The sequence below is a fragment of the Agelaius tricolor genome, unplaced genomic scaffold (genome assembly GCF_023055355.1).
Source record: "Agelaius tricolor isolate 1412-34295 unplaced genomic scaffold, bAgeTri1.0.p SCAF_11, whole genome shotgun sequence".
Taxonomy (NCBI): Eukaryota; Metazoa; Chordata; class Aves; order Passeriformes; family Icteridae; genus Agelaius; species Agelaius tricolor.
Genome location: NW_027269271.1, coordinates 19,751,371 through 19,767,201, shown reverse-complemented (window position 1 = coordinate 19,767,201; position 15,831 = coordinate 19,751,371). Strand labels below are relative to the sequence as shown.

At 38.6% G+C, this 15,831-nt stretch overlaps 1 protein-coding gene across 1 annotated transcript in view; it reads left to right on the top strand.

Annotated features, from left to right (window-relative positions):
• The window catches only part of ST6GALNAC3 (ST6 N-acetylgalactosaminide alpha-2,6-sialyltransferase 3), a 214,804-nt gene that overhangs the window by 123,799 nt on the left and 75,174 nt on the right, over positions 1-15,831 (top strand). Inside the window, exon 3 of the mRNA XM_071436486.1 lies at positions 14,313-14,722. Within this exon, the coding sequence (XP_071292587.1) occupies positions 14,313-14,722 (410 nt within the window). The remainder of the gene's footprint in view (positions 1-14,312; positions 14,723-15,831) is intronic.

Sequence of the window (15,831 nt, the reverse complement as noted above, 5' to 3'; positions counted from 1 at the left end):
TTTTCTTTTAAAAAACACCAAACCAAGGTGTTGGGGTTGGTTTGTTTGTTTTGTTTGGGTTTATTTGTGTTTTTTGTGTTGGTTTTTTTTTTTTTGGTGGGATGTTTATTTTGTTCTGTGACTTGGCAGAAATGAAGTGGCAAGATGAAGGGAGAGAGCTCTTGCTTGTATACCTGACTGTAGCTTTAGTTGTGGGGGTGATTGGAAGGATAACGTTCTCTATTTGGCATGGCATGCTACAGAATTTTATGCTATATCTTATGTATTTCTCATTGTGGGTGTCTTGTTCCAATGTAGCTAAGCCTAGTCAGGAAGCAAATCCCAAGTCAAATTGTCTCATGCATAAAGAAAGACAGTTTGGAAGGCAGGAGTCATTAGAGGGAAAGGATTTTTCATAACTAAAATGAAACCTAATTTGTTTTCACTGTCTTCCCTCCTTTGCATCTGTAAAATATTGATAGAGGTTATAATTTCTGACAGTGATGTTGGTTGTGGCATGTAGGTAGGATCCCACAGCTGAAATGATAGTGTGATATCCTGATGGGGCCTATCACATAGAGACAAGATTGGAAGGTGCAGCTGAAAGAGTATAATGGGTATAAACGAGAATCCTGAATCTGAACAGGCCTGAAATTAGAGCAAGTTCCTGTCTGCATGCAAGTTTCTCAGCTCTCATCCAAGTTCTGAATTTTAGCAATGGTGTTTCGAGGGAGGGCTGAGCAGCACTGTGTGATCATAGGGATAGGGATGAGAAGGAAACCCTTCCTCAGCAGTATAGCAGAGAACCGAGCAAGCACATGGATTTTAATCCTGCCACAAAATGATTCTGTCTCCTGTTGCTTCATGGCAGATCCTGCCTTTCCTATTTTGGAGTGCTTTCCATCTCTGGCATTAGTGATGACTCCCATCAGACACCTGTGGTCTCTCTGCTGATGGCTGATTGATCATACATGCAAGGCAGGGAAACAGCCTCACAAACCTTTGATCAGTGTCCTTAAGTAGAGTATGTTTTATGCATTAAATTTGACTCATGGATTTTAGAACCATGGACTGCTTTCTCTTTAACAAAAGTTTCAGAGTATTTGAAAACTGAGGAAATTTTTTGTGCATGTCTGTACTTTGTCAGTTTGAGGGTTTTTTCATAAACCTTTTTTTCAAAAACAGTTGTTCTTGCTTTTTCTTGAAGTTTTTCCAGCTGCTGATGGTGTTCAAAATAGCTCTGTGCTATGTGGGATCAAAACAGTTTTGGCATTAAAAAAAGCACAGCATTAGCTGTTTTGCTTCAACAATAAAATGGGAAATAAATGAATCATTTTGGAAAAATAATTATCGGATAGGCAGTACTCCAGAATTTGTGAGGTGTATTGGTTATCTCCACAATTAATTACATTTTGACTTGAAATGTGTGGATGTGGAAGTAAACAGCAATGTGTTTAATAGTCACTGTATCTGGGTCACCCCAAATAGCATTTAATCCCCCCCCATCAAATGGTTTGTGGGTAGAGGGGTGTCCTGGGAATATCAAGGCAAGATAATAGCCATGCTCTTCACATTTAACTTGTTAATCAACAGGTAAGGAGAAGAAATGTCTTGTGTCCGCTCAGGTATCCATGAGCTTTGCCCTTTCCAAATGTACTCAGAAGAAGAATGGAGTTGTGCTCCTTGTTTTGCCCATTAGATAGCATTATCTCTGTGGAATGCCAATTCATATCTCCTTGTGCCGTGTGTGGTTCTCACATATGGGATTTTAATAACCTTCATGCTGTGCTATGAATTCATAAACAGGGCTTATAGAGGAAAAGCACCACAGGACTTTATTTTTTAATTATTGCTCTTTTGAAAAACAGGGTCTGCAGGATTTTTGCATGGGTCTTGTGACAGAGTCAGCATTTATTTTGCTGCTGCAAACAAGAGGAGGGGATAAATACAGTATTTACCTATGATACACTTTTTCAGAATTGATTTTCAGTATCCTATCTTGTAGCCGCTATAATTCTGCTGTTTTATAGATGGAATTTTGAAGGTCTGATGGTATGGGAGTTTTCCCCATTTTTCTGGAATGTAATGTGCATTTGATTTCTTAGAACATAGCTCTCCTCCTCATCCCTCCCCCCTGTCTCAGCCTGTGAAGCCACAGGCTTACTGCTCAGTGGACACTAGCACATGGCAGCAGTTTAGATTACTGTTCTGAAAAAGAGCTATTCATTCTGGATCAGTGGGGCTTTTTCTTTCTTTTTACCCCTCTTCTCCCTGGAGTCCAGTTGAGCCACCACTTGTACATCTCAGCCATGTCCCAGTACTGGTAAAAAAGGCACCACTGTTGGTTAGTGGAGCTAAAAGGAGCAACAAAAACTGCTTTGGCCAGGTATGGCATTGTATTTATCACTTTCTATTCACTGCTAACAGCCTTCGAAAGTAGACCTGTGAGGAAGAGTCAATAAATGTAGCTTTCTCCACAAACACCTACAAAGTAATGAGTGAACCAGCACCTGGACTGCTAAATGGATACAGCCATTTTAGCAGTCCAGGTGCTGGTTCACTCATGCCAGAGGGAAATTGCACCATGTTCCCTGCCCATACCCTGTGCTACACCAGCTGGAATGAACCTGTGGTCAGTCTGGATTCCAGTCTTGGAATTGTGCCTAATAATATTTTATCTGGAATAAGATTTATTAGGTGTAGGTTCTGTGCAGGATTCTCATGGGACATGCAGATCAAATCTTTAGCCCATTTTAATTTTAGGAATGTTTCTCTCTCCCGTATTTTGCATGATTTTGTGTGTGACAGGCAGTAGAAAGAACCAAGAACAGACAAGAAAAAAAAAAGAATAATTTTTCACTAATTATTCAATTTTCAATATTTTGTTGTCGTTTTGAGTTCTTTTATTTCTAAAAAAGTTCCCTAGGACATTGAATAGTCCTCATTATTAAAAATGTGTGCTGTCTTTTTCATTAAAATTCATTGAGCTTCCCCTTGGTTCTTCATAGTGATAGAACTGTAGAATTACTGAAAAAAAATACGTTGGAAATAACCTCTGGAGACCATCTTGTCCAATATCAACTATAAATAGGAGTAACATCAAGGTTAGGTCAGGTCTCTGCCTCTTCAAGCTTTGAAAATCTCTAGGAACAAAGACTCCTTTGGGCACCTGTTTCAAAGCTTAATTGCCCTCTGTCATAAAAGTGCTTTCCTTGAAAAAAGGATTCTTTTTTAATGGGTTATATATAGTCCATCAGGTTGGTTTTTTTTTTTCCCCAAGCTCATCTGCCTTGGTCTTTTGTAGCCATGAGAACACTGTGAATGTCTGACACCATGTATGATGGGGTAGCTGAACACAGACACACACAAACCTCTTCATGCCGCATCTATAATTCTACAGTTGTATGACTCAGAGAGAGGGGATGCCAAAACTTGCACATTTGCTTTGTAAATATTTTCTTAGAGTTAAATTAATATGTGATCTAGACCCTCCATCTCTCTGGCTTGCTCCTTTTGATGCTGTTAATACATATGTACATATGTACATGTATGCGCTTTTTTTGAAGTCACTAAACAAATGAGAACATAGAGCTAATGTTGAGTGTGGAAAAGTTTTCTCTTGTATACTGTTCATAGAAATGAACAAATATTATTTCTATGCTTTTCCTCAGCATAGTCTGTAACCTGGACACCTCTTCATTTCCTTTGGATGATTATTTTATAATTATTTGAATTCAGCTGATTGTTTTTTCTCAGCTGCATCCCCGAGTCCCTCACACCAGCTTTGTGGCAGTGGGGTTGAACTTCCCCTCTCAGTTCCCAGTGTGCAGCTGGGAGCTGTTGGTAGCTTGAGGTGCAGCAGAGCCTAGAGCATGGAGCAGCATTGCTCCAGGAGGATGAAAGGAGAGGCACAACTTGTTTGCTAAGAAGGCAGTTCTCAGTATTCCATGACCTCTTCTCTTTCTAGGCCCTCAGCTGAAATGTATTTTGCCATATTCATAGTGCCAGCAAGCCACAGCAGGCAGATGCTCTCAGGGGGCTCTGGTTTTCTTTGTCAAGTTGCTCTCCCCAAGAGCCTGTTTTGTCAGAGCCGTGGTAGTCATTGCTGCATCAGTGTGAGTTACAGAGCCACTGATGAGCTTAGGTGTTGACCTTTAAGATTGCTTTTCAAGTTTCAAAGATCCTGCTGTCATTACAGTCCTTGGAAGCACTAGGAATCACAAGCTACATTAAAGCCAACAGTCTAAAAGAACAAAACACAAACACCTACACAAGGTGCTTGCTCTGTGCACTCACAAGTAGAGTGGAAATGTAGAATGTGAGGCCAGCATGGAAGCCAGCACAGTCTCCAAGGCTTCCATCCCAGAGACAGACTTGGGGCAGGGAATAGTTTCAGTAGGGACCAGGGAAGTCCCTGCAGCCCAGAACATCAGCATGTGTGCTCACACACAGAGAAGGAGCACTGTGTTCTGGCTTTGTGAGCGGGTAACTTATATCAAGAAAGCACTCTGCATCCTTTTCAAGGGTTGAAGGGGGATCACAGCTGAAAGACGAAGGAGTAGCACCATGATTTTGTAATCTTGTCCATCCATGAACTGCAAATCCAGATTTCTCTTCCCAAAATTCCTGTGTTAGGTGAAGTCTCCATGAAGTCTCAGTCATGTCAGTGGGAGTTTTACTTTTAGCTGTAATGGAGGCAATGAATGTGCCATAGATTTACCCACAAAGTCAGTGTATAGGTACGTTGCAGTGGTATTTTTCTTTTGAAGATGTATGAAGGACTAAAAATTAATTTCTCTCTTAAAAATTTAAATTATAGGGAGAAGAGCTATATGATTATAAATACTCATTTTGGAAGTAGTGTTTTTTATGTCTTGGAACTATGTCACTGTCAGGCCAGACTATGCAGTGGAGAAAAGATTGATAGGGTTTATTATTTTCATCTTTTAGTAAGATTTTGTTTTGCCATTGCTTCTAGCATGTTTCACCTCATAACTTAGCAGCTCATTTGTGTGTATATGTTACTCAGCACCTCGGGCCTTGGTTTGCTCTGTGCAAAGGATGCAGAGGCCACTGAGCTCAGGGGCTTTTATCCAGTAAAGACTTTTACCTGAGGGGTAAATGGGGCTGTTTGGGATGTGGCAGGAGCAGGAGCTGCCCTGTCGAGCTCCATGAGCAAGGAGAACTGACACAGAAGGATCTTTCCATTATTTACAAGTCACTTAACCCCAGTGGTTTCCACTTGAGTTTCTGCTTACTGAGTTACTGCAGGTGTTGTTAGTCCATGATTCAAACTGCTGTCTGCATGAAATCTGCACTGGTTAAAAGGTGTTTAGTGGACATATGCACCAAGGCAGTGATGCAAAAGCAATCAAAAGTGAGTATACATACAGTGATGTTTTTTTTTCTTTTGAAACAAACCTTAAACTTCAAAGTTTTAAAATATGCAGCTATACTTCAATAGCTTTCTTTAATGACTTAAGAAAATGTAAAACACATCTGCCTAATAATTTAAGCAGAACTTTCTAATCCATTTAAATTTTTGTCCTAATGCCCATTGCCATAGTGTTTGAAATTTCAGGGGTCTGACAAAATGATGATTTAATCCTGTATCTTTCTGAAACAGAAATGATTTTATGATTTTAAAATAGAAGATATTTCAAACAATTAAATTTTTGGACTAAGACTTTCAAAGTGAAATTTTAACCTGAAATTACATTTTTAGAGAAAATTTTAAACATTTTTATAGATGACAGTCATAGGGTGGTACTGCAAATATTGCCAATGGACCAGTGAAAGCAAATGAATGTGGCCAAAAGTAACTGTGTAGTCTCTTTTAGATAAGGCATCCTGCAATTAAAAACACTGGACTTAGAAGGCTTCTTAAAGATTATTTTGTCAAATGAAAAAATGACACTGGTTTTAAAGCTATTGTAATAAACCTTATTCTTATTCCTGGCATGGATATTATAATTCTTTTAATTTCAGAAAAAATGGATAATTGGCATTTTAGCTTATCACTTTCCGTCCATGCATACAAATACTTTGTCAGATAGACCACCAAGAGAGACAAAATTAAATAATAGGTCTAGACAGCATGGAACCAAAATAAATTAGAGGTTAGGCTTCCAGCCTTTTAGGTGGGTTTTCAAGGGAAAGAAGGGGGTGGGGGGGGTTAATACAAAGAAGTTTTTCTGACAGTTTTTGCTGCTTACCTTGATATTGTTTCCCCGTATCAAATCCCAAATAAATTGACCTGAAATAAGATGTAAACTTCATATTAGAAGTCCCCTAGTTTATTTGTGAGTCTAATTTTTTCAAATGTATTTAGATTAGAGGCCTTACAGGCATTACTGCATCTGTGATTCAGCCAACTAAGTTCCTAGATAATGGTCCATGATTAATGGTGAGTGCTGATAATGGGAGGTTATTAGAGAAAGCAAACTTGGAACAAATCTGCTGTATACATTATATACTTTACCGCCATCTGCGGGTATTTATAATAAATACAAATTAAAGTCAGCGGTTAGAGCAACTCATGTTTTCCATATGTGACAGAGAATTCCTTAGACATAGTCTTCCAGTAGGCTTCTTCACTGTAGGAATTCCCATTAATTTTTTTGCAGAGATACTTACTATTATTTGCAAAAGAAAAACAGTTTTTGTGGATAGAGTTCTTTTGGCCTTGGTTGCTGTCAAGGATGTCTTTCTAGAATCCACTCTGTAAGGAAGGATTATGTGTTACATGTTACCTCTGCTCTGCTGCCACACATGTTATTGGGTGTGAAAAATTGTTTTTGTCCTTTTGTACTGAGATTCATTGGCTATTCAGCCCATGTGCTAACAGGACATTTCTCCCTTTTATGTCTCCTTGAGTTGTGACATTTTACCTCCTGGTGGTTTGTATTGTTTGCTGAGCAAATATTTCTGTATAGAGAAGAAACAGTTGTTATCTTCCTTATGACTAAATGTAAAAGGCAGAAAAGAAATGTGATACAGAGAATTGCAGAAGATAAATTAGAGTTAAATATTATGATACCAGTTACCTGCTGAATCAAGTGACATGTTTTGTTGGTAGCAAATGTAATGTTGCAAATACAGTTCTGCAGCAGAGTAACAAAAGGAGTGCCATTGTTAGGATCACCTTGTGTTGTACTCTGAGTTCTTTATGCTGTTTTATGGACAGTGTCTGGTTTACATGGTGTTTTTCCAGTAACTTTTGTGCACAAAATTCAAGAATCATCATGTAGTACTGAGGGCAGGTGAACAATGTGGTGGATGTTAAGATAAATGACTTACTGGGTTCAGCATTCAGCCAGCAGTATTTGGTTGGAAGAATTCCCGGCTTTTGAACTATTACAAAGTCATGATATTTTAAAGCCTGCGTGTTTGTAAATGGGTGATAGATGAAGTGTCACAAACATTCTGGTTATTTATGGTCATCAGCTAAACCTCTGGGATGAAGTCAGGGATACTCCAGAACTAATGTTTGTTTGGTTTTCCATTTTGTTCAGCTGTGAAGCTAATTTTTTCATAGGCTGTTTTTCAGAGTGAATGCTATTTTAGTGCCTGCTTCGTGAACTTGTCTGCGTAGGGTGTGCATGATGGAGTTTCCTCCTTTCCATAACAATTCAATCCTCAGCAGTGTTTGACAGGAGCATTTCCACATATGTTCTTGGGTTTACTTGTCTCTTTATGCTAATTTTTTCAATATATATGCCAGAGAGTATTCTGCTTTTCTTCCAGTTCAGAGGTGTTCATTGTGTGGATCTGAAGATGCAGATATCTGCATGCCGAGGGATGTCAGGGTTTCTGGTTACCTACAAACTATAGTGCTATATGCTGGACTGAACATATCCATTTTCATGTTTTCTACTCGGGCAGTTGCAGTGTAAAGGACAAAAGCTTTTCTCTCTGCCTCTTCATTCCTAAATTATTTGATTGACATGTCTGACTAAATTTTCTTCACGACAGTTAGTTTGTAACTTCAGGAGTTTTGGTTCTTCTTTGCTGGATTGCATTCCCAAACATCATGGTTTATCTTCTCAGATATATATATATATATATATGTATATAAGTTTTTTTCTCAAATCCTTCTTCCCCTTACATGTTTCCCTTTTAACACTAAACTACATTCTACCCTTTCACAGGTGTCTGAAATTTTTTCTGTTCTCTCTTCTGTGTGTTCTTTCCATGTATTTCCTCCCACTTCTGTGACATTCATGTAAATAAGAGCACGTCCCTTCTGCCATCCTGCCTAGGGACAGAGCAGTTTGCCAGGTGCTTGAGACACAAACAAAAATGGGCCTTCTGCAGACTGACTGAGAGTGCACATGCAGGACAGGTCTGTGCATCCTTCAGGAAATGCCTTAGGGCAAAACTTTCTTCACCTGCCTCTCTCTCAGTGCCCTAAGTCCTTCAGAGCTGTTGACCATCAGTCCTCTGAGCTCTGCCTCTCCTGGGTCTTTCTGTTGTACTTGAAGCCCTGAATCTGGCAGCTTCCTTCCTTCATTAACCCTCCATGCAGAGGCAGAACAGTTTCTCCTGTTTTTATTTACTCTCTGCCACCTTTGTATTTCTAAGCCTTTTTTGCCAATAGAGCTATAAAGAGTGTTCCAATAGTTTATTATTCCAGAAGAAAATACTAGTGTAGGCTTATTTAAAAGGTGTCAGTTTCTGTAAAGTTTCGGCTGGAAATCAGGAAAAATGAAAAAAGTGAAAGGGGCTGTTTTGTTAATGTGAACTCCCATTCTTTCACCTTTTCATAATAAAGCAAAATGTTCAATTGGAGGAGCATTTTAACTCGAAAGAGTTAACTCTTTTACTCTTTTAGAAAATTATTAAATACAATTTTTTAAAAATAGAAAGTTAAGATATTTTGATCAAACTTGACACGGCTTTTATTCAATTTTACTAAATTTTGCTTTATGAGATTATCATGAGAGGTATGATCTTTGACTTCTCAATTTTTGCCTTATAATAAAGTAGTGGAAAATGCCTTAAACATGTATCAAGACCTAGTTTTATTCCTTATAGGTTACATACTTGATTCTTTCTACTCAGAGTTTTCTCACATATATTTGAGGCATTTAGTTTTCAGCTCTTGGTATCATGAGATGTACTTAATTCTTGCTTTGTTTCAAAGCTGCCTGTATTGTTCCCAGTAGAAGCAGCAGAATCAACAACATTCTGGTGAGCATTTGCTGTGCTGTATCTTGAAAGAGGTAGGAGCTGGCATGGAGTTGTCTGGAGCCGTCTCAAAAGTGAGAAAGATGACACTGCATCACTTTGCACTGCGATTCGTGTTTGGAAGGTTTGAGTTTCTGCTTTGGTTTTTTTTTCCTTTCCATGAGAAAGAAGAATAAAATGTTTCAAAAATACTCTTGCTGGTTGAAAGTTTAGATGGGGGGAGGGGGGTGATTTTGGCCCGCAAGTTTCAACCTCTACTCAAAATCCGAGCTTCCTTTGTTTTTCTGTCTTGTTACCACTGACGTGAGGAATCCACAAGACACTTGTTCAGGCAAAGGGCTGGTACAGCCCCTTCAAGGAGCTGTAACCAGAGCTGCAAATCAAACAGTTCTCTAACAACTGGGTCAGTGTATATAGAAAGACTTTCAAATATGGTTATTTATTCTTACTCCTGCTGTAAGATTAGTCCCTGCTGTGCACTCCCTTCCAATTCATTCAATTTAAATAAAAACTTTCTGCTAGAACTCATGTTCATATCAGTGACATTAATCTAAATAAAATATCCCAGGCACTTGAGTCTCAGGAACAGTCTTATGAAGAAACAGATCATATTCTATTTATTTGGAAATGGATGCATGTTGACATTGAAGTTATTTCAAAATAATGTCAGAATGTTAAAATCTTTATGGAATCTTAACATTAAATTTTATGAAGACAGATGTTTGCTGGGATGTGATGCTGAGGGCTAGGACCAAAATCAACTGTAGGTAAAAAACCCCACAATACTGCCATAGGGCAGAAGAGGGAACAAACACAAACTCAGGGTAATCAGACCTGTCATTTTAATAATTTTTATCATTTTTTGCTTGATGTTAGTAATATAATGTAAGTTAAATACAGTGCTGTACTAGTTTGGTAATTCTTGCTGGGTGAACACACAAATACTATCTTTCTTTTCTTTTAATGTGCTGAATTTTTTCCTAGAGAAGCTTGGCAAGTCTTTTCTCCCAATCAGAGGTCTGAAGAAATTGAGTAAGTGTAGAAAAAACCAGCTTGTTTAATCACTGAAACACAGGAAAAATTAAAATACATTTTTTACTTGCAAAGTAGAGGAAAGCAATAAAAACAATGCCAGACGGTTAATGCCTCTCTTGTACCTTTAATTTCAAAGACCTCAAAAGAACATCAAGAAGAATAAAGGCAAAATCTATTCCCTATTGGCATCATTATAAATGTTGTATCCTCTGAAACTCTAAAGACATCCAAGAAGAGTAGAAGAATAAATGGCATTGAAATAAAGAAAGTCTCTCTGGAGCTTTGTTCAATCGGCTTTGTTAGAATTCACTCAAATAGGATGATTATAAGAAAAGATCTCATTTGTTTCAACATTAAAGGAGCAAATTAATATGTGGCAAGCTGCTAATAATTGCCTCATTATGTAGTGAATGGGCATTGCGTCCAATTTACAAAATTACAATCATATTGTTAAAGTAACAATTGAGAAAGTTTAGTGTGAGTTTCCTAACTATCTGTGTGATTAGTTGTGGGATTCAGAGCGGAACAGTTGGTGGTTGGAGAGAGCGCACCGCCGGTCCATAGTGCTAAGGAGCCACAAGAGAAATTCAGCTTTTCATTAGTGGAGATTCCATCTGCAGAGGTCCTGAGCTGGGTTTGGTCCAGCTGGGGAGTGAATCTGGCAATCTCTGCTGAGACCAGAGCTTGGCGTGCGTCTGTTTGTCCAGACGTTATTGTGTGGTTCAGAGACCTGGCCTGAGATCATCCCCACATGGACCTCAGCAGATGTACAGGGCTGTGGCTGGGAAACTTGGTGATCCAAGATCTGTGCCACTGGGAAATCCACCCACACAAAAGGTTCTGTGGCTGGAATTTCAGTCTCCTGGTGGAGAGACTGGAAATGACGGGGGAGTTGTCAAATTTGGAAAGTAAGCGATTTTCCAAATAATGAAATCCTATGTGGAAGAGAATCATGTTTTGTGACCTACTTTAGCTGGATTTGCTTGTGACCTTTTCTAATTCTGGCTGATTTTGTTATTTAATGATTTGACCTTTGATTCTGTGAAGCCACTTCAGTGCTAAATGCAAAGATTTAATAACTAGAACTGTTTGATAAGTGACCTTTATTGCACAGCTATTTCTCTTTGCTAGAGAAATGGCACTGTTTTGCGAGTTCTAATTCACAATTTTAATTATCTTTTCTATTGTCTGTAAGCTTGCACAGGAAATGGAAAGGTCAGACATTTCATTTTCTTTACTGATTAAAATATAAGTGTTCCTCAACAGTTACAATGTATCATTCAGGAAAAAGATGGGACTATTTGTCAGAACTATACCCAGCTGCTCTGCTGAGGTCTTCTGCATCCTTCTGGTCAGCAAAAAAATGAGCCATTTTCTAGCAGCAATAATAGCCCAGCCCCCTTGGTGTTTAGAGGTGACATAAATGTGTAAGTACATGAAAAGAGAAGAAAACCTGAATGGTTCTTAATATTTTTGTCTTTAACTCATGTATCCATAATGCAAGTGAATGAAGATGTTGTGAGAGGTGAGCCTTGGCCTGATTTTCTGGGTCCACAGAGGATAAGCAGTAACAGCACAAGTTTCAATGCGGTCCTGCCAGTCTCTTTCAGTCCCACTGCTGCTGAACCATCTCTGCAGATGAGAGGGCAGCCAGGACTGCCCATTTGTATTGTATGTGGATTCATGTGTGTCACTCAAACCACCCTTCTCGTCTGTGACACTTACAAACCAACACCACAAACAGGTGGCCTGTCTCCATATGGGGTTCAGTGAGTCAATATTGATATGTGTTTTCTCATATGTTGAGGGAGATACGATGCAAAAAGGTGAAGAAGGCAGTGGATAATTCTGGAGTCAGTGGAATATCTGTCATGGGTGTCAGTCTTCTAACTCTGTCTGGGATCTCTGTTGGGAAATGTGCATATTGGGACATGTAAAATCTCTGCATTGAAAAAAATACTAATTGTGAGATAGAGCTGGGAGGGAGTTAGCTTCTGACTCTGTTCAAGAAGAGCAGATTATATGTTGACCTAGTGTAGGCATTGCAGTATTATGAAAGCACTTTATAAATTGGAAGAAGATAAATGAATCACAAGAAAAGAGCTAGAAAACCAGGGGACACAGTTGCAGGAGTGAGTGTACTCAGCTTATTCAAGCAGAACAGTTGCACTCAGTGAATAGAAAATGTGCAATGCATTTCTAAGGTGAGGAAATTCAAACAATTCTAAATTTAAGAGAGCAGCTCCATTTAAATGGAGAAGGAAGAATTTAGTGAAAAAAGCAGCTCTAAGGATGAGACAAATTTAAATGGAACCAGATTGTTGACCAAATTGGCTTTTCCTATCTAGCAGTTTCATATTCAGCATTTGTTAGTTTGAAAGTTCAGCCAGAAAGCTATAAATTAATCTACTGGGTCTGTAACTATTCCCTTCATGCTAGAATATGAGTTATGCTCATGGATTTGTTTAGGTCACCCAGCCATGTCCTCATAATGTATCTTAGAGAGAATTTCTGTAAGTAAGCAGTAAACAGAAAGGCTGCTGCATTCAGCTGCATCTCCTGGGATTTCATCCCTGCTGTCAGAGAGCCATGCAGGACAGCTCTCTAAAACTATACCAGCTATAAAAAATGCATGGTGTTCTGTAAAGGAAACATTGACAATGCTTTTGCATTCAATCAGGAATCTTTAGCTACTGATTTAGGAAAGAATGTTTTCCTGAACTAGCCACATAACAAAATCAAATCAATCAAAACAGAGAAATCAAAGCTTTGAAATTGTAAGGTTTACTGCACAAGTCGTGCAGTATGCACCTTGATTCAGTACAATATTTGTCACCCAAAGATGATACATTTTAGCTCTTACAGTTTGGCTTTCTTAAAATGTTTGGCTCTTGTCCATGCATTATTCCCCCTTATCAAAGAATTTGGTTTTTTGTCGGCAATTGCATCCTAGGGTTATAGTGGTCAAATGTAGGCAGGCTATTCATCCACATCAGCTAAATAAGGTTTGATTTTGAAGAGAAGTAACCACAAGGCTGATCAGAAAAGCACCTAGCATCCTGTCAGAGTAAATGTTCAATGAACGTGAAGAGAATTTTTCCTAAAAAATACTAAACTGAGGTCACTGCTTCCCAATTGTGAGCATGACAGAGGATCAAATCTGTGACCATACAAAATATTGTAGGTTATCTCTGACCTAGATGATCTTCTGTAAGGTTTTTTTTGATGGGTCTAGTTTTCACTTGATTTCAATTTCTAACTGAACTCTTTATACAATCCAATTTAAATAGAGGGCATTTCCTTTTAGTCTGTAGGTACAAAACAACAAAAAGGCATTTACTCTTTATACTCTGACAAATGGGGCATCAGATAGGTCCTTATATCTCTGTTAGATTATTTTTTCTATTTTTGATTCATACTGGAGTAATAGCACCCTAGAATGTGGTCACAAAATACTGTCTTTGACTATAGTTTTCTCAGGATTAAGTTCCAATTCAGGTATCACCAGTCCCTCTACCTCTCAATTTTCATGGATCATAACTGCTCTCTGGAGAGGACAACATACTCCTCTGTCCACATCTCCTTTCCAACTGCAGGATTTTCATACTAATAGATTGCTTTTTAGAGATACATTTTGCATTCGACTTCTGTCACAAATTTGGGAGCTGTTCATTCAGACACAAACACAGTTAATGAACAGTTAAACTTCCAGCATTACTTTTTCAGTAGGTTTTTTCCTATTGCTGGCAACACCTTGTTAAAAGAGAAGCCATTGATCTTAATATTGTGTTTTACTGTTTCTTTATTTCCTGTTTTTTTTAGTGAAAAGAGTAACATTTAGAGGGCAAAAAGGAATTGTTATCTATATAGTTGACTTTGCAAAGTGGGAACAAAGGCAAAGATTGGAACTGCCTATTTCCTTGAAAAGGTTTGAATTTCTGGTGGTAGAGTTTTCAAATCCCACGTGGGGATTGTGGTTTTGGTTTTTAAAAGAGAAGCATTACTATCCATTTGTTGTACTGTACCTGTTTTTCTTTTAACTGAATTTTCAATCTTTATGTTTTACAGAGAAAAACTTGCAATATAAATTACTGTTTCCTGTCTTCCAGCCTCTACAACTTGACTGTGACCTCTGTGCCATTGTTTCAAACTCGGGACAGATGGCTGGCCAGAGGGTGGGCACGGAGATAGACAAGTCCTCCTGCATATGGAGGATGAACAATGCTCCCACAAAGGGCTATGAGGAAGATGTTGGGAAGAGGACAACCGTAAGAGTGGTCTCTCACACGAGCGTGCCTCTCCTGCTCAAGAATCCCGAGTACTTTTTCAAAGAAACCAACAACACCGTTTACGTGATCTGGGGTCCTTTTCGGAACATGAGGAGGGATGGAAATGGCATTGTGTACAACATGCTGAAGAAAACTGTTGACAGCTACCCAATGGCCAAAATCTACGTGACCACGGAGAAGCGCATGAGTTACTGCGATGCGGTGTTTAAGAGGGAGACGGGAAAGGACCGGTGAGTCTGAAACGTGAGGAACAATTAAAATGTTTGACAAAAGATACGTGAGGAGATCCATGTGGGATGTCAGCTACTAAATGAGTCCCCAGATACGTTTTTAATAGAGTGTTATATGGGTTTGACTGTTATAAGCACTTGATGAGGCAGCAGCTAGGCCCCATTTACCCCACCTACGCTACCTTCTGTTCATTCCATTGCTGTTGGCTTGAATCCCAAAAATATTGGATGTCTTCCTGAAATGTTTTCAAAGCTGTGTGTTGTTTTCAGCTCAATTTACTATTGATTAAATTGACATTTTATTTGAAGAGGATAATCCTACACAAACAACATTTCCAAATGCACAACCTCAGGATAATTCTGGATATTGCATTTTCTTCTCTGTGTAGCTTTTCTTCAAACACAGACCTCAGGGTTATGCATTATTTCTGTTTCTTGGTGAAAACGGGTTATCAGACATACTGGAATACATTTAGGTTTTTACCAGTATATTATGCTGAAATTCTATTTTCTATGCTTGTTAATGTGTATTTATGCTACTCAAGTGAGGCTGTAAGAGGTGAAGGTGTGAGGACTGTTTGGGCTAGCATGTTCAAAGGAGAAATTAGATTTGTGGAATTAAGACCATAAATTTCAGGAATTTCTAACCAAGCTGCAAAAATTCAGGTCATCTGTGTTTTGGCATGGAAGAGCACCTGTCACACATACTCATTTGAGCTAACTAGGAAGGTGTTTCCAGATCACTGCTGTGCCTTAATATTAATTTTTAAATTTGTGCATCATGAATTTGAGGTTGGAAAGGACTGTTGCTATTCTGACCAAATTAATGATGCAGGTTTTCACAAACAGCTTAATGTAGTCTGAAATTTTGACTTAGCTTTTGAAGTAGAAAAGCTTGTTATCTCAAAAGTACTTGTTTCACCATGTTATTAAACTGTCAGAACTTGGTGACAGTTGAATTTTCCTATTTTTCAAACTGTTGGAGCATAAGGAGGAGCCTGCCCCTGTTCACAAAGTGCACATATTGCTGCTGTGCTTCTGGAGTTGGAGGGAGCTCATATATCTCACAAAGGTGTCAAGGTTATCATGGCTTCTTTAGTTTAACTGAG